Below are 19758 nucleotides of genomic sequence, written 5' to 3'. Positions count from 1 at the left end.
ATTCTGCTGCTGGTGCAGTCACTGTGTACATACATGACATTACTTATCCTGTACTGATCCTGAGTTACATCCTGTATTATACCCCAGAGCTGCACTCACTATTCTGCTGCTGGTGCAGTCACTGTGTACATACCTGACATTACTTATCCTGTACTGATCCTGAGTTACATCCTGTATTATACCCCAGAGCTGCACTCACTATTCTGCTGCTGGTGCAGTCACTGTGTACATACATGACATTACTTATCCTGTACTGATCCTGAGTTACATCCTGTATTATACTCCAGAGCTGCACTCACTATTCTGCTGCTGGTGCAGTCACTGTGTACATACATGACATTACTTATCCTGTACTGATCCTGAGTTACATCCTGTAGATCTTTTATTTTATATAAAAGTAAAAAACATAACAATACAAACAAAACATAATATACAATATATACAAAATATATACAATATCTTACCTGCTGGTCCAGCCCCATTCATACCTAGCAAAAACAATAACTTACAATACACCAAAATAAATAAACACCAAATACCACAACCCCCACCCAACCGATTATCATAACCTAAACCAAACCAATAAACAATAAGACAAGCCACACCCACAAATGAACAAAAATGACTATAAATATAGATAAACCCACCCCACACCCTCTAATAACAAACCACCCCACACAGACCACATCCCACACGCGTTTTTTTTTTTTTTTTTTAAATATATAATAACAAATACACACAACACTACACTAAACTAAATCCCTCGCCCCCACCCTCCCCTTCCCCCCAGACACTGGTCTAACGTCCAAAGTTTGCGTTAAGTAGTCCAGACCAGTGTCCAAGATCAGTTCATACATCCCAAAATCCCACCACCATCACCCCCCTCCCAACCTAACACTGTGTCCCAAACCCCACTATATACAATATATACAATATATACAGTATTTACAACACAACATAAAGAAAACAGAATACAAATAAAATCTCAACAACATCAATCAAAACCACATAAAGCCCAGGTTCGGCGCCTGCAAGCCCAACATCACTACATGCTCAAAACACAAAACAAAAATCTACAGTGCAGCATCAGCCCAACACCAGGAGCGGAGATGACAGACTAAGGGACACTAAAGGAGAACCCCCTCCAAAGGAGAGAGGCCCTCCCCGTGCCCAGCCTCTCATACTCCAGAGAGCGCACCTTTACCAGGGGGGAGAGGACAGACTAAGGGACACTAAGGAGAGAGGCCCTCCCCGTGCCCAGCCTCTCATACTCCAGAGAGCGCACCTTCACCAGGTCACCCAGAATGTTCCTAACCACCTCATCCACCGGGAGGATTTTACGCTGTGTCGAAACTAAACACCGTGCGTTCCACGTGTGGTACCTGACCACTAGGCTAACTAAAAATAACGTGCAGCGGTCCCGGCCACCCAGGCCTCTGAATGCTCCATAGGCCCACTCCGCATAGGAGAGACCGGCCAACCCGGGCCAATGGATGGAAGCGCCCACCCGGTTGTACACCTCTGTGTTAAAGGGGCACTGAAGCAGGAAGTGGTCCATGCTCTCCAGCAGGCCACCACACTCCTCCCGGGGACAACCCCTTTCCTCAGAGCTCCTACACTTCAGATTGTCCCTCACACACAGCTTTCCATGGAAGCAGCGCCAAGTCACGTCCCAAAACTTCAAGGGGATCCTGATGGAATTCAATAAACTCAAACCCACCCCCAGATCCCGACTTGGGCAATCCCTGAGGGCCAGAGGCTTCTGGAAATGGGTCAACAGAACCCTCTTGTCAAGGATTTTCCTCGACATGGTCCTGATCTCCCACATTCCCAGACCCCACCGGCAAATCACCCTCAGAACCGGGGTAGCGTAAGCCGGAAGATGCCCGTGCGGTGTACGAAGATCCTTCACTTGTCCTCCTGTCTCCCATTCCTGGAAGAAAGGCCGAAACCATCCCCTGCAGGAGTATACCCACGGAGGAGCCCATCCCCTGCAGGAGTATACCCACGGAGGAGCCCATCCCCTGCAGGAGTATACCCACGGAGGAGCCCTCTCTTTCCAGAGGTTTGCAACATTGATCTGAAGAAAGGTATTCACTAGGAACACCACAGGGTTGACCATACACAACCCTCCTTGTCTCCTCGTGCGGTAAGTAACCTCCCTCTTGATAAGTTCAGCCTATTCCCCCATAACAGCTGGAAGAACAGACTGTAGACCCGAGTCCAGAGGGGTTCCGGTAACATGCACACACTGCCCAGATAAATCAGCAACGAGAGCAGGTAGGTTTTGATCAGATTGACCCTCAGAGAAAGGGTTAAAGACCAACCCTTCCACTGGTCCACCTTCTGGGCTGCGATCTTAAGCCTGCCGTCCCAGTTTTGCATGGGGTAATCCCCCTGGCCAAATTTGATGCCGAGAACTTTGGCAGAGTCCTGGGGCCCCGGAAGAGTGGCTGGGAGAGGGAGGTCCAGGCTTTGATCTCCTGAACAGAGACTCTCACATTTATCACAGTTGATCTTTGACCCAGAAGCCTCCGAGTAGTGGTCGACCTCTGACATCACCCATTGTGCCTACCCTCCCAAGGACATGAAAACGGTGACATCATCGGCATACGCTACCACTCTAAGAGTGGCTTCCGGTGCTGCCCGATCCATCCCGACTCCCACCAACGGCCCACGATCAACCCTCCTAAGGAATGGGTCAATCGCGAACACGTATAGAAGTGGGCTCAGAGGACAACCCTGGCGAACACCAGACCCGACCTCAAAAGAGCGGCCAATCCAACCGTTCACAAGCGGGAAACTCTCTGCCCATGCGTACAAAACTTTCAGCCAATTGACAAACCCACCCGGCAGGCCATACCTCAGAAGGACAGACCAGAGGTACTCGTGATCCAAGATCAGCAAGTACCCCTTACAGTTACCAGCCCTGCCCTGCTCCACTGCCTCCCGGACACAAAGCACAGCACTAAATGTACTGCGGCCTGGAACAGAGCAGTGCTGGGTCCCTGAAAGGAGCCGGGGTGCAAACTGCACCAGCCGATTAAACAGCACCTTTGCCAAAACCTTTCTGTCCGTATTGAGAAGCGCTATGGGACGCCAGTTCTCAACACGAGATCGGTCCTTACCCTTTGACAGAATGATCAGGGCAGACCTCCTCATTGACTTCGGCAAAGCGCCCGAGGAAAGACACTCATTGAATATCTCAGTCAAGAGGGGAACCAAGGCGTCCTTAAAAGGTCTTATAAAACTCAGATGTTAAGCCATCCGGACCCGGCGATTTATTGAGGGCGAGCCCTTCAATCCCCAGGCTGACTTCCTCTTTCCTGATCATCTGTCAAAACATCAAGAGAGGGGTCTACTCCTGGTTCAGGAACAGTTTCAGCCAGGAAAGCCGACATCACTTCCCGATCTAGATCCTTCCTGCCCAAGAGATGTGAGTAGAAGGATCTGACGACCTCCAGAATCCCTGATCTGGACCTTTTCAGGGATCCCGTACTGTCAACCAGTCCTGTGACAACTTTACCATTCACTGACATCTTGCAGTTTCTGTAAGGGTCGGGCGAGCGGTATTTCCCGTGATCCCTCTCAAAAACCAAAGATGCGTGTCTAAACGTACTGACACCTCTTCAGCAAGGATTTCACTCTGGAGATGTCCTCACGACTACCTCCAGTCAAGACGAGATGCTCGAGTTTCCTTCTCAGGCCCTGATACAGGCGGTACCTGTCCAGGCTCCTGAGGCTCGAGAGCTGGCGGAAGAATCTCGCCACCCTTTTCTTGAGCATCTCCCACCACTCTGACTTACTGCTACAAAGGCCCAGCAAAGGTACCTGGCTCTGAAGAAAGTCCTCAAAGGATTGTCTGATCTCCGCTTCTTCCAGGAGAGACGAATTGAGCTTCCAGTAGCCTCTTCCCATCCGGGGGGTCTCTGTAACATTCAGAGAAAACAAAATTAGACAGTGGTCGGAGAACTCCACCTCAACAACAGAAACTGGTGAAGAAATGGCTTCCTCCTTTAAATAAAACCTGTCTATTCTAGACCTGCAGCTACCCCTATAATAGGTGAACCCCGCGTGGCCTGGGGTGTGCCGGATGTGGACATCCACCAGGCGAGCCTCACTAGCTATGCTATTAAGAGCGACGCTATCATAAGTCCGCTTGTCTCTGGAACCTCCCCTATCCTGGGACCTCGTGACAGCATTGAAGTCCCCACCAAAGACCACCTGCCGGGGCATCGCGGTTTTAACACTTTTTAAACTTTATAGCAGAAGCTGCTTCGTGCACGCGCCTATATAGGAAATGGCGGAGACGTTGCGTGCGCAGCGCCGAAGCAGCTTCTGCTATAAAGTTTAAAAAGTGTTAAAACCGCGATACCGCGGTTAATAACACTAATGGAAGTAAGCACCGGCACCAGCTCACCCTGAGCTGGTGCTCGGTACTTACAGCTTACACCTACTATTTGAAATGGTAGGTTTCCTTTAATTAGACGAAGTTCTTGTCCCTTCATGAGGACATCTAGGATCAGGCACCTCCCCATTTCTAACTCAATAACTCGTCGGCATTCTACCGGTGCGGTAAAAAGGACCGCCACTCCACTATACGGCTCTGCCGCAAGAGACCAATAGGAAGGCCCGTGTCTCCATTCCCTCTGAGCTTTAAACACGGCCGCCAAATCTGGCAGCCTGGTCTCCTGCAAAAATAAAATGTCGGCTTAGATTTTCACGGCCGAGAAAATCAAAGGCCGCAAATCTAGCCACATCAGACTTAATGCTGGCGACATTAATGGACCCTAACCCACCCGGACCACCCTCTCCTTCGTCCTTGTCTCCTGACTCTGAGTCAGTTTCCCACTCTGAGGACCCAGCATCCCCATGGGATAGAGACTCGGCGCCCCCTGCAGGCTGCTCCGCCGCCACCTCCAGAACCCCACCCTCAGCCTCTTTTCCCGAGGAGGCGATCTCATTGAGGGTGAGGAACCGGTAGGAAAGCTCAACCAGAGGGGAGGAAGTTTTCGCTTCCTTGGGTACCTTAGATAGGCCGCGTTTTTTCTTTTTCTGCTTGCGCTTATTTTCTAGCCAAATCCTGTTATCCTCATCCATACTCTAATAATGGGAGGACGTGGAGGACATGGCACCTTTCTCGCGCTCCATCCTCCTGACCTCCTCATCCAACTCATCATCCCTCAGGGCCTCAGTAGCATGACCAGCCTCTGAGGAAGGACCAAGGGTCACCCCAGCAACCTGAGGCTTCCCCAGTTCTCTCCCTTTTTGTCTGGCTTCAAGCCGCCTCAACTGAGAAGGTGACTTATTCTTACTTTTCTTCACAGGCCCCTCAGCTCCTCCACCTCTGCTGGTACCTTCCCCAGCAGAAGCAACCTCATGGCTCTCCTCCACTGGGGTCACAACCGCATTGGCAAAGGAGCGAGGACAACGGCTGAAAGGGTGACCGAGCTCACCACACAGGTTACACCTAATGTCCTTACAGGATGCAGCGAGATGACCTAGCCCACAACACAAAGCGCACTTCTGCACTTGGCAGCTGGTGCTGAAGTGTGTGGGGTCACCGCACCTGTGACAGACCTTCGGCTGCCCCTGGTAGAAAATCAGGATTCTGTCCCGCCCATCACCAAAACTTCAAAGGGATCCTGATGGAATTCAATAAACTCAAACCCACCCCAAGATCCCGACTTGGGCAATCCCTGAGGGCCAGAGGCTTCGGGAAATGGGTCAAGGAGTTTTCTCGACATGGTCCTGATCTCCCACATTCCCAGACCGGCAAATTGCCTTCAGAACCGTGGCAGCATAAGCCTATACTATGTAAATACTATGTATACATGTAATGAATTGGGAGTAAAATATTTAATCCATTGGGGGTACTTATTATTTTTTAATATATTGATGGGTCGCAATGTAATTTTGATATATTTAGGGGCACTGTAATTGGAGGGGAAGTTGTGTTCTGGGGGTAAATATTATTTAACAGCCTGTTACATTGCTATCCAGGTGTCCTTATACTGTAAATGACTGGGGTATTTTTAGTTGTACAGTGTGGATCAGTGTTGCATTGAGCCAGAAACATCTGGTGAAAAATTCTGGGATAAGTCAGAACACTTTTGGACCAAAGAAGACGACCTGTTGACTGTGAGGTGCTAGATCCAATTTTTTCCTGTGTGTTATAGGTACAGTCCTCACTGACTAACCTCAGCGTGTGTAGTGTTAAATCTATAGTCAGACAAGTCTGCATCACCTCCTGCATGTGATATGTTACATCTATAGTCAGACAAGTCTGCATCACCTCCTGCATGTGATGTGTTACATCTATAGAGTCAGACAAGTCTGCATCACCTCCTGCATGTGATGTGTTACATCTATAGAGTCAGACAAGTCTGCATCACCTCCTGCATGTGATGTGTTACATCTATAAAGTCAGACAAGTCTGCATCACCTCCTGCATGTGACGCGTTACATCTATAGAGTCAGATAAGTCTGCATCACCTCCTGCATGTGATGTGTTACATCTATAGAGTCAGACAAGTCTGCATCACCTCCTGCATGTGATATGTTACATCTATAGAGTCAGACAAGTCTGCATCACCTCCTGCATGTGATGTGTTACATCTATAGAGTCAGACAAGTCTGCATCACCTCCTGCATGTGATGTGTTACATCTATAGAGTCAGACAAGTCTGCATCACCTCCTGCATGTGATGTGTTACATCTATAGAGTCAGACAAGTCTGCATCACCTCCTGCATGTGATGTGTTACATCTATAGAGTCAGACAAGTCTGCATCACCTCCTGCATGTGATATGTTACATCTATAGAGTCAGACAAGTCTGCATCACCTCCTGCATGTGATGTGTTACATCTATAGAGTCAGACAAGTCTGCATCACCTCCTGCATGTGATATGTTACATCTATAGAGTCAGACAAGTCTGCATCACCTCCTGCATGTGATGTGTTACATCTATAGAGTCAGACAAGTCTGCATCACCTCCTGCATGTGATATGTTACATCTATAGAGTCAGACAAGTCTGCATCACCTCCTGCATGTGATGTGTTACATCTATAGAGTCAGACAAGTCTGCATCACCTCCTGCATGTGATGTGTTACATCTATAGAGTCAGACAAGTCTGCATCACCTCCTGCATGTGACGCGTTACATCTATAGAGTCAGACAAGTCTGCATCACCTCCTGCATGTGATGTGTTACATCTATAGAGTCAGACAAGTCTGCATCACCTCCTGCATGTGATGTGTTACATCTATAGAGTCAGACAAGTCTGCATCACCTCCTGCATGTGATGTGTTACATCTATAGAGTCAGACAAGTCTGCATCACCTCCTGCATGTGATGTGTTACATCTATAGAGTCAGACAAGTCTGCATCACCTCCTGCATGTGATATGTTACATCTATAGTCAGACAAGTCTGCATCACCTCCTGCATGTGATATGTTACATCTATAGAGTCAGACAAGTCTGCATCACCTCCTGCATGTGATGTGTTACATCTATAGAGTCAGACAAGTCTGCATCACCTCCTGCATGTGATGTGTTACATCTATAGAGTCAGACAAGTCTGCATCACCTCCTGCATGTGATGTGTTACATCTATAGAGTCAGACAAGTCTGCATCACCTCCTGCATGTGATATGTTACATCTATAGAGTCAGACAAGTCTGCATCACCTCCTGCATGTGATGTGTTACATCTATAGAGTCAGACAAGTCTGCATCACCTCCTGCATGTGATATGTTACATCTATAGAGTCAGACAAGTCTGCATCACCTCCTGCATGTGACGCGTTACATCTATAGAGTCAGACAAGTCTGCATCACCTCCTGCATGTGATATGTTACATCTATAGAGTCAGACAAGTCTGCATCACCTCCTGCATGTGATGTGTTACATCTATAGAGTCAGACAAGTCTGCATCACCTCCTGCATGTGATATGTTACATCTATAGAGTAAGACAAGTCTGCATCACCTCCTGCATGTGATATGTTACATCTATAGAGTCAGACAAGTCTGCATCACCTCCTGCATGTGATGTGTTACATCTATAGAGTAAGACAAGTCTGCATCACCTCCTGCATGTGACGCGTTACATCTATAGAGTCAGACAAGTCTGCATCACCTCCTGCATGTGACGCGTTACATCTATAGAGTCAGACAAGTCTGCATCACCTCCTGCATGTGATGTGTTACATCTATAGAGTCAGACAAGTCTGCATCACCTCCTGCATGTGATGTGTTACATCTATAGAGTCAGACAAGTCTGCATCACCTCCTGCATGTGATGTGTTACATCTATAGAGTCAGACAAGTCTGCATCACCTCCTGCATGTGATGTGTTACATCTATAGAGTCAGACAAGTCTGCATCACCTCCTGCATGTGATGTGTTACATCTATAGAGTCAGACAAGTCTGCATCACCTCCTGCATGTGATATGTTACATCTATAGAGTCAGACAAGTCTGCATCACCTCCTGCATGTGATGTGTTACATCTATAGAGTAAGACAAGTCTGCATCACCTCCTGCATGTGACGCGTTACATCTATAGAGTCAGACAAGTCTGCATCACCTCCTGCATGTGATGTGTTACATCTATAGAGTCAGACAAGTCTGCATCACCTCCTGCATGTGATGTGTTACATCTATAGAGTCAGACAAGTCTGCATCACCTCCTGCATGTGATGTGTTACATCTATAGAGTAAGACAAGTCTGCATCACCTCCTGCATGTGATATGTTACATCTATAGAGTCAGACAAGTCTAATTGGTGTTGTTGCTGCTGAGTGCTGACACTTTCATCCTTAACCAATGTCCATCCCATCAGCAGGAAGCTTGGGAAATTATTATCCCCAACATTTATGCCCTGACATATTATGGCCAATGCATTTATATAAGATAGAGCCGTGCACCGGGAGAGAAGGGAAAGGTATTACCTGATCCGGGGAAAACATAGGTAATATTTGTATGGCGAGGTACAGTCGGCCCAGGATCAATATCACTGATGGACTCCAGGCACCAGTCCAATACGGCCTCTGCTGTCCTCTCTATCGCTCTCTTGTATTCTCTATATATGGGAACTGTCTCATATTCTGTCTTTCTTTTATGCTGCCTCTCTCCGGTATCACCCTTTCTCTCTTGCATTCGCTTCCTTCCCTTAGTATGAATCTGCTGCGTTGATGGTCAGCTGTCTAGGACACATCTTTGCTGACATCTTGTCGCCTGCTCGAAGGCCGTCTTGTATTTCTCCAGCCTACAGCGCAGTTCTACAAGTACAAGATCCTGCTCCAATGTCTCTCCTGAATGATGGAAGACTTGACAACATATGACATAATTGCGTAGAGAAGATTTTGGGAACTGCCATGCCCCTTTTTCTTAGTCCAGTGCCCAATGTTGTGTACTTCTAACTTTTTGGAGGTGGAGCCAAAGGTGGCCACACCAATTCGTATTAGTCCACTTTAATTATACATCAGGACATGTCACTTACTGGCCAAGACAGAAGTATGAATACACCCCCTTTGGGCTGCAAGGGCACTTCATATCATGTCCGAAGCACAATGCAAAAGATCCAGGTGGATCTATAAAATTTGACCACAGCAGAGGGCGTCTCACCAAGCAAGATCTGAGGGAGCGGAGCAGTAGGGATTAGTGGATGTTACCTACTGTGTACACTTGTGGCCAATGTCCTGACACCCACTTGCATCGATCAACCAAACCAGAAGATTCTTATTTTAAAAAACATCCCCTACACATTTTTATAATAAATTATTTATTTAATAATCACTTTCATTTCTCAGTCCTATTGGATTTATTTCACTCTTCCATGCTTGGATATACAGATAGAAATTGTCTTTAGTTCACCACAATCACTGAGATTTTAGAAGGGACATCAGGTTCCTCTTGTAACTTGTAGGTTGAAGATCTTTTATCTAACAAAGATAAAATATAAATAAAATAATAATTGTGAGCAGTTATTTATCCCACATCTGGACCCAGCTCTTACCTTCAATCCTTCAGAAATACCACACGGATTGACAAACAAGCTGCAAAATGTTTAAACCTTGTCAGCTCATCGGGACGGGCGTGGCCAGATTTAGCTAAAATGGCAAAATTAAAGTTAATAAATAATTTTTAAAAAAAAAAAGTCCAGTACGCAAAGCAGGAGCAAAACTACAGAAGGTTCAAACCAGCCTGACAATAGAGGGCGGCATGGTCAGACTGTTCAACCCTAATGACCGCAGTAGTGCACCACCACTAAAGAAGCACCAATTACCACAACACAGCACAAAATACCATCCAGGAAATCATAAATACCCCAGAAGAGCCAAAAACAAACAATAACCAAGATGTACAAATAACACAAAACTGGTACCGCCATGGGTCCATGTCTAGTGCCACAAGTCGAAATCACTTTGGGAATGTGAAAGAGCAGACGTGTAATTTAGACGAGGTTTAGGTCACTCTCTGTCACATTGCTTAACGAATGAACTACTGTAAACTGATTCTAAAGGTATAAAAACAGAAACTTTTCAGCCATGAAATATTATGATCTCATGACATTCAGACAATTAATTTTAATAATGACCTCAGATCAGACAATGAGACGTCATCAGGACCCAGAGCAGAGAGGACGGCGAGTGCAGCTACTCATTACAGAATATGTCCCTTATAATCCATGGATTATTACAGAATATGTCCCACAGACTCATTACAGAATATGTCCCATATATGTCCCATATAATCCATATGTTATGGCAGAGAACATCCTCTCCTAGAACACGGCCTGGTTCTGTCTCCCATGCACGAATTTAAAACCCAGTACTGTCAGAGAGCTAATTCCCCAACTGTAGAGGCAGAGTCCCTCCGTAATAATGGCAGGAACATGTTTCTTGTAGATAGCTACAATATCTTTAACATACTGGGGCAGATTTACTTAACCAGTCCTGTCGCGATCCAGCAGCGCATTCTCCATCGAGGATTCGGGTCTTCGGCGATTCACTAAGGTAGTGCGTCCGATGTCCACTAGGTGTCGCTGCTGCGCTGAAGTCCGCTGGAGTTCACCATCCATTGCTGGGTGCAGGTAAGTGCATCAAGCGACACTTTTTTAAAAAAAAAAATACAGCGTTTTTTCTGAATCCATCGTGTTTTCCATGCATGCCGGCGCCGATGCGCCACAATCCGATCGCGTGCGCCAAAAACCTGTGGGGCAATTCAAGAAAAAACGGCGCAAATCGGAAATATATGGGAAATCCGACGAAAAAAAGCGATTCGGGCCCTTAGTAAATGACCCCCACTATGTACATGCAAGTGCCCTCCACACTGTTACATAGTTGATCCTTTTTTCTTCTCTTCTCCACAGAATTATAAGTGAAGGTGAAAGGAGAACTCGCTGCTCCAAGGGCCAGGACTAAAGTATTGAGCGACACACAAGCGCATGGGATTCAGGAGGAGTTTTATCTCTAGTTCCTCTGTGCGGCCGGTAATAACAGGTCTCGTTATCAGACGGTACAGGTGCACTCGGGCCATGAGGAGTAATATCCCTAACTGCAAAGCTGACTCTCAATATAGGGATGAAACCTAAAAAAGTCTTCATGTTGTATACAAATTGCTCCAAAGTTTCTGGTAAATAATGAGCTTCCTCAAAGTGTCGCATTTTGTTAACAATTTTTAACTACTTGCAGCCCTGGTGTTACGTACAAGTCGTGGGTTCTGGAGGATTGTTCTTAAGTGGAATTTGTCAGAACTGTATATTTTATAAGTGCAACCCCTCACAATCCATTATAAAGTACAGTATATTACCAACATCTCCTGTAAGTGGGGGACGGCCTGTATTTTATTCTTACTACCTCATTGTGATGCAGAGAATTACTAGACAATGCTATTGTTCCGGATCTATGGTTATCCAATACCCTTGTATTATGGTTGTTTCTTAGGTGTTTGTGGGCTGCCTTGTGGCCAATATTGGGCTGACACCACATGCTAACTTTGGTTCCAGTGCCATCTGACAATGGAGGGACCTGTCTACGACATCAGTAATTCCTTTAAAGGACACCTGTCATCAGGTCTGTGTCACTTGTCCTGTCACCACTACCTGTTGGAGCAGCTCACAAGGATCCCATCCCAGCCTTTATCTAGTTATGTCATACATTAATTATTATAAAATCATCTTTTCTTTTTTATGTAAATGAGGCTGATCACATGGTCAGAGGCAGTGATGTCACTCCTGTTATCCCTCCCCTCTCCTCCCCCTGCTCATGTCTGTGTGTAATGTATAGTAAAGCATTGCTGGTGTCTGTGCTGCATCTGCTGACATGCTGCATCCTCCTAATACACAGACATCAGCTACACAAGTACCTGACATGTTCTGCTATAACATGGCTGCATCCTGGAGCTGTTATATCTTTTCTATACACACACAGGCTGCAGGGGGCGCCAGCACCAGGAAGCACATCATTATACAGCCTCACATCATTATACAGGCTGTAAGTCATATGTATAGGAGTATCTCATACACACACAGGCTGCAGGGGGTACCAGCACCAGGAAGCACATCATTATACAGGCTGTCAGTCATATGTATAGGAGTATCTCATACACACACAGGCTGCAGGGGGTACCAGCACCAGGAAGCACATCATTATACAGCCTCACACTATTATACAGGCTGTCAGTCATATGTATAGGAGTATCTCATACACACACAGGCTGCAGGGGGCGCCAGCACCAGGAAGCACATCATTATACAGCCTCACACTATTATACAAGCTGTCAGTCATATGTATAGGAGTATCTCATACACACACAGGCTGCAGGGGGTGTGGCCACCAGCACCAGGAAGCACGCCATTATACAGGCTGTCAGTCATATGTATAGGAGTATCTCATACACACACAGGCTGCAGGGGGCGTCAGCACCAGGAAGCACATCATTATACAGCCTCACATCATTATGCAGGCTGTCAGTCATATGTATAGGAGTATCTCATATACACCCACAGGCTGCAGGGGGCGCCAGCACCAGGAAGCACATCATTATACAGGCTGTCAGTCATATGTATAGGAGTATCTCATACACACACAGGCTGCAGGGGGCGCCAGCACAAGGAAGCACATCATTATACAGCCTCACACTATTATACAGGCTGTCAGTCATATGTATAGGAGTATCTCATACACACACAGGCTGCAGGAGGCACCAGCACCAGGAAGCACATCATTATACAGCCTCACATCATTATACAGGCTGTCAGTCATATGTATAGGAGTATCTCACACACACAGGCTGCAGGAGGCACCAGCACCAGGAAGCACATCATTATACAGCCTCACATCATTATGCAGGCTGTCAGTCATATGTATAGGAGTATCTCATACACACACAGGCTGCAGGGGGCGCCAGCACCAGGAAGCGCATCATTATACAAGCTGTCAGTCATATGTATAGGAGTATCTCATACACACACAGGCTGCAGGGGGCGCCAGCTCCAGGAAGCACATCATTATACAGCCTCACACTATTATACAGGCTGTCAGTCACATGTATAGGAGTATCTCATACACAGGCTTCAGGGGGCGCCAGCACCAGGAAGGATATCATTATACAACCTCACATCATTATACAGGCTGTCAGTCATATGTATAGGAGTATCTCATACACACACAGGCTGCAGGGGGCGCCAGCACCAGGAAGGATATCATTATACAGCCTCACATCATTATACAGGCTGTCAGTCATATGTATAGGAGTATCTCATACACACACAGGCTGCAGGGGGCGCCAGCACCAGGAAGCACATCATTATACAGCCTCACATCATTATACAGGCTGTCAGTCATATGTATAGGAGTATCTCATATACACACAGGCTGCAGGGGGTGCCAGCACCAGGAAGCACATCATTATACAGCCTCACATCATTATACAGGCTGTCAGTCATATGTATAGGAGTATCTCATATACACACACAGGCTGCAGGGGGCGCCAGCACCAGGAAGGATATCATTATACAGCCTCACATCATTATACAGGCTGTCAGTCATATGTATAGGAGTATCTCATACACACACAGGCTGCAGGAGGCACCAGCACCAGGAAGCACATCATTATACAGCCTCACATCATTATACAGGCTGTCAGTCATATGTATAGGAGTATCTCATACACACACAGGCTGCAGGGGGTGCCAGCACCAGGAAGCACATCATTATACAGCCTCACATCATTATACAGGCTGTCAGTCATATGTACAGGAGTATCTCATACACACACAGGCTGCAGGGGGTGCCAGCACCAGGAAGCACATCATTATACAGCCTCACATCATTATACAGGCTGTCAGTCATATGTATAGGAGTATCTCATATACACACACAGGCTGCAGGGGGCGCCAGCACCAGGAAGCGCATCATTATACAAGCTGTCAGTCATATGTATAGGAGTATCTCATACACACACAGGCTGCAGGGGGCGCCAGCTCCAGGAAGGATATCATTATACAGCCTCACATCATTATACAGGCTGTCAGTCATATGTATAGGAGTATCTCATACACACACAGGCTGCAGGGGGCGCCAGCACCAGGAAGGATATCATTATACAGCCTCACATCATTATACAGGCTGTCAGTCATGTACTGGGGGTGTGGCTATACCTCCCACTCATGAATAAGCTGGACAGCTTGAATATGCTAATGACTCATTGGAAATTTTATAGGTCATTTGCATATAGCTTTAGGACCTCATTGCTTAGGTGTACAGGCATGTAGAGGGACAATGAAGGGATAGAGACAATGCTCTCTAATGGCAGTTTATGAAAATATATTTAGTTTAGGGGGTTATTTAAAGGAAATCTACCATCCAGGATAAACCAGGGACATTACTCATAGATCCAGGCACCGTCACTGCAGTAATCTTCTTATATACCTCCTTCCTTCTAAAATCAATTTTTACATTTCTACTACTGAAGGGCTCTAGGAGGGATGTTAACAGAGCCTTTCCATCCTGCAACTTCACAGGCTGTTACACTGTGCAGGAGCACTTCCCCCTTCCACTGTGTGGAAACTTTCTCTGCAGCCATGCAACTACAGGAAGCAGAGGGAAGGGGAGGGGCTGAGCAGTGGGGACAGTGTAACTGCTGTGAAGCCAGAGCATACACCGCCCAGAGCCAACCTGACTCGTCATCATCGTTAATAAAATGGATTTTAGAAGGAAGGAGGCCAGTAATGATGAATATAAGAGTAGCAGAATTATTTTTCCTTTCAGTGCCCATTAAACTTTTTTACATATCTTTGTACATCTTTTTACAATCCTGTAATGCTGTGTATTTCCATCATCCTATGATACTTTGTATGTTGTAGCATTTTGAAAAACAAAAGAGGTAGTTACTTACAGAAGAGGACCAAGAAGATCTTCTGTTGTTTAGGGTTTCCGACCCAGGTAAGGAGGGAGTCTCCCAGAGGTTCATGAAATCTCATCTCCATTGTACTCTCTTCACCTGGTAAAAAAACAAGAATCCATCCATCCAGTAGAGGACAATGTATAATAATAATTCTTTATACAGCGCCTACAGATTCCACATCCCCATGGGGCCCACAATCCAATCAACCTACCAGTATGTTTTGGAGTGTTGGAGGAAATCAGAAGACCCGGAGAAAACCCACGCAAACACAGAGAGAACATACAAACTCTCTGCATATGTTCACCTGGATGGGACTTAAACCCAGGTCCCCAGTGCTGCAAGGCTGTAGTCCTAACCACTGAGCTGCCCCCAAAGCACAAGTCAGGTCCTAAGAGATAGTCCTTACCTTTAGCATATTGTATTCTTCTGTTTTCTATCTTCTGTGCCTTACTCACCCTGCAATGTATTATAATACATGTAATTAGCTCCAACAGAAATTCCTAATTTCCTATACGTTGCATTTTTTACATTTCTTTTTATATTTTTATATTTTTCCAATATCAGAAAAAAAATAGATGGGACCATGTTCCTGGTTCAACTCAATTTCCCACAAAAATGGCGCCGTACCCCTAATTAGTGACAGAAACTGAAATGACTAAGGACTTTCTATAATATGTAAGACACCAACTGCATCGCTACAAAGATTGAGAAAAGCTGCTTCAGCCACGGAGTTTATTTATGGAGATTTACGCCAAGTACATTGGGACGTTGATGATCCGGGGAGTTCGCTGTATACGCTCCATACTGTTCTGTTAGTTGTCTCTCCTGTATCGGCGTCACACACTCTTTATTCCACATGTCACATACTCATGTCTGTCTACCAACATATTGTTACCTGCATTACTGTACACACACAGAGGTAGTGAGACCCCTAGAGGCCAGGATAGGATAGAACATATTGTTACCTGCATTACTGTACACACAGAGGTAGTGAGACCCCTAGAGGCCAGGATAGGATATAACATATTGTTACCTGCATTACTGTACACACACAGAGGTAGTGAGACCCCTATAGGCCAGGATAGGATAGAACATATTGTTACCTGCATTACTGTACACACAGAGGTAGTGAGACCCCTAGAGGCCAGGATAGGATAGAACATATTGTTACCTGCATTACTGTACACACAGAGGTAGTGAGATCCCTAGAGGCCAGGATAGGATATAACATATTGTTACCTGCATTACTGTACACACACAGAGGTACTGAGACCCCTAGAGGCCAGGATAGGATAGAACATATTGTTACCTGCATTACTGTACACACAGAGGTACTGAGACCCCTAGAGGCCAGGATAGGATATAACATATTGTTACCTGCATTACTGTACACACACAGAGGTAGTGAGACCCCTAGAGGCCAGGATAGGATATAACATATTGTTACCTGCATTACTGTACACACACAGAGGTAGTGAGACCCCTAGAGGCCAGGATAGGATAGAACATATTGTTACCTGCATTACTGTACACACACAGAGGTAGTGAGACCCCTAGAGGCCAGGATAGGATAGAACATATTGTTACCTGCATTACTGTACACACACAGAGGTAGTGAGACCCCTAGAGGCCAGGATAGGATAGAACATATTGTTACCTGCTTTACTGTACACACACAGAGGTAGTGAGACCCCTAGAGGCCAGGATAGGATATAACATATTGTTACCTGCATTACTGTACACACAGAGGTAGTGAGACCCCTAGAGGCCAGGATAGGATAGAACATATTGTTACCTGCATTACTGTACACACACAGAGGTAGTGAGACCCCTAGAGGCCAGGATAGGATATAACATATTGTTACCTGCATTACTGTACACACACAGAGGTAGTGAGACCCCTAGAGGCCAGGATAGGATAGAACATATTGTTACCTGCATTACTGTACACACACAGAGGTAGTGAGACCCCCTAGAGGCCAGGATAGGATATAACATATTGTTACCTGCATTACTCTACACACACAGAAGTAGTGAGACCCCTAGAGGCCAGGATAGGATATAACATATTGTTACCTGCATTACTGTACACACACAGAGGTAGTGAGACCCCCTAGAGGCCAGGATAGGATAGAACATATTGTTACCTGCATTACTGTACACACAGAGGTAGTGAGACCCCTAGAGGCCAGGATAGGATAGAACATATTGTTACCTGCATTACTGTACACACACACAGAGGTAGTGAGACCCCTAGAGGCCAGGATAGGATATAACATATTGTTACCTGCATTACTGTACACACAGAGGTAGTGAGACCCCTAGAGGCCAGGATAGGATAGAACATATTGTTACCTGCATTACTGTACACACACAGAGGTAGTGAGACCCCTAGAGGCCAGGATAGGATAGAACATATTGTTACCTGCATTACTGTACACACAGAGGTAGTGAGACCCCTAGAGGCCAGGATAGGATATAACATATTGTTACCTGCATTACTGTACACACAGAGGTAGTGAGACCCCTAGAGGCCAGGATAGGATAGAACATATTGTTACCTGCATTACTGTACACACAGAGGTAGTGAGACCCCTAGAGGCCAGGATAGGATAGAACATATTGTTACCTGCATTACTGTACACACACAGAGGTAGTGAGACCCCTAGAGGCCAGGATAGCATATAACATATTGTTACCTGCATTACTGTACACACAGAGGTAGTGAGACCCCTAGAGGCCAGGATAGGATAGAACATATTGTTACCTGCATTACTGTACACACAGATAGTGAGACCCCTAGAGGCCAGGATAGGATAGAACATATTGTTACCTGCATTACGGTACACACACAGAGGTAGTGAGACCCCTAGAGGCCAGGATAGGATACAACATATTGTTACCTGCATTACTGTACACACACACAGAGGTAGTGAGACCCCTAGAGGCCAGGATAGGATATAACATATTGTTACCTGCATTACTGTACACACAGAGGTAGTGAGACCCCTAGAGGCCAGGATAGCATATAACATATTGTTACCTGCATTACTGTACACACACAGAGGTAGTGAGACCCCTAGAGGCCAGGATAGGATAGAACATATTGTTACCTGCATTACTGTACACACAGAGGTAGTGAGACCCCTAGAGGCCAGGATAGGATATAACATATTGTTACCTGCATTACTGTACACACAGAGGTAGTGAGACCCCTAGAGGCCAGGATAGGATAGAACATATTGTTACCTGCATTACTGTACACACAGAGGTAGTGAGACCCCTAGAGGCCAGGATAGCATATAACATATTGTTACCTGCATTACTGTACACACACAGAGGTAGTGAGACCCCTAGAGGCCAGGATAGGATATAACATATTGTTACCTGCATTACTGTACACACACAGAGGTAGTGAGGCCCCTAGAGGCCAGGATAGGATAGAACATATTGTTACCTGCATTACTGTACACACAGAGGTAGTGAGATCCCTAGAGGCCAGGATAGGATAGAACATATTGTTACCTGCATTACTGTACACACACAGAGGTAGTGAGACCCCTAGAGGCCAGGATAGGATAGAACATATTGTTACCTGCATTACTGTACACACAGAGGTAGTGAGACCCCTAGAGGCCAGGATAGGATAGAACATATTGTTACCTGCATTACTGTACACACAGAGGTAATGAGACCCCTAGAGGCCAGGATAGGATAGAACATATTGTTACCTGCATTACTGTACACACAGAGGTAGTAAGACCCCTAGAGGCCAGGATAGGATAGAACATATTGTTACCTGCATTACGGTACACACACACAGGTAGTGAGACCCCAAGAGGCCAGGATAGGATAGAACATATTGTTACCTGCATTACTATACACACAGAGGTAGTGAGACCCCTTAGAGGCCAGGATAGGATATAACATATTGTTACCTGCATTACTGTACACACAGAGGTAATGAGACCCCTAGAGGCCAGGATAGGATATAACATATTGTTACCTGCATTACTATACACACAGAGGTAGTGAGACCCCTTAGAGGCCAGGATAGGATATAACATATTGTTACCTGCATTACTGTACACACAGAGGTAGTGAGGCCCCTAGAGGCCAGGATAGGATAGAACATATTGTTACCTGCATTACTGTACACACAGAGGTAGTGAGACCCCTAGAGGCCAGGATAGGATATAACATATTGTTACCTGCATTACTGTACACACACAGAGGTAGTGAGACCCCTAGAGGCCAGGATAGGATATAACATATTGTTACCTGCATTACTGTACACACAGAGGTAGTGAGGCCCCTAGAGGCCAGGATAGGATAGAACAT

General features: G+C 46.0%; 1 protein-coding gene across 1 annotated transcript in view; it reads right to left on the bottom strand.

The window, feature by feature from the left end:
• Window positions 1-9773: 9773 nt before the first annotated feature.
• The window catches only part of LOC140077013 (uncharacterized), a 110502-nt gene continuing 100517 nt past the window's right edge, over window positions 9774-19758 (bottom strand). Inside the window, exons 18-21 of the mRNA XM_072123853.1 lie at window positions 15824-15873; window positions 15409-15513; window positions 10025-10118; window positions 9774-9950 (exon numbers count right to left, since the gene is read on the bottom strand). Of these exons, the coding sequence (XP_071979954.1) occupies window positions 10027-10118; window positions 15409-15513; window positions 15824-15873 (247 nt within the window). The 3' untranslated portion in view covers window positions 9774-9950; window positions 10025-10026. The remainder of the gene's footprint in view (window positions 9951-10024; window positions 10119-15408; window positions 15514-15823; window positions 15874-19758) is intronic.

This window comes from Engystomops pustulosus, chromosome 9 (genome assembly GCF_040894005.1).
Source record: "Engystomops pustulosus chromosome 9, aEngPut4.maternal, whole genome shotgun sequence".
Lineage (NCBI taxonomy): Eukaryota > Metazoa > Chordata > Amphibia > Anura > Leptodactylidae > Engystomops > Engystomops pustulosus.
Note: the sequence above shows the minus strand (reverse complement) of the source record. Positions and strands in the feature narration are given on the sequence as shown.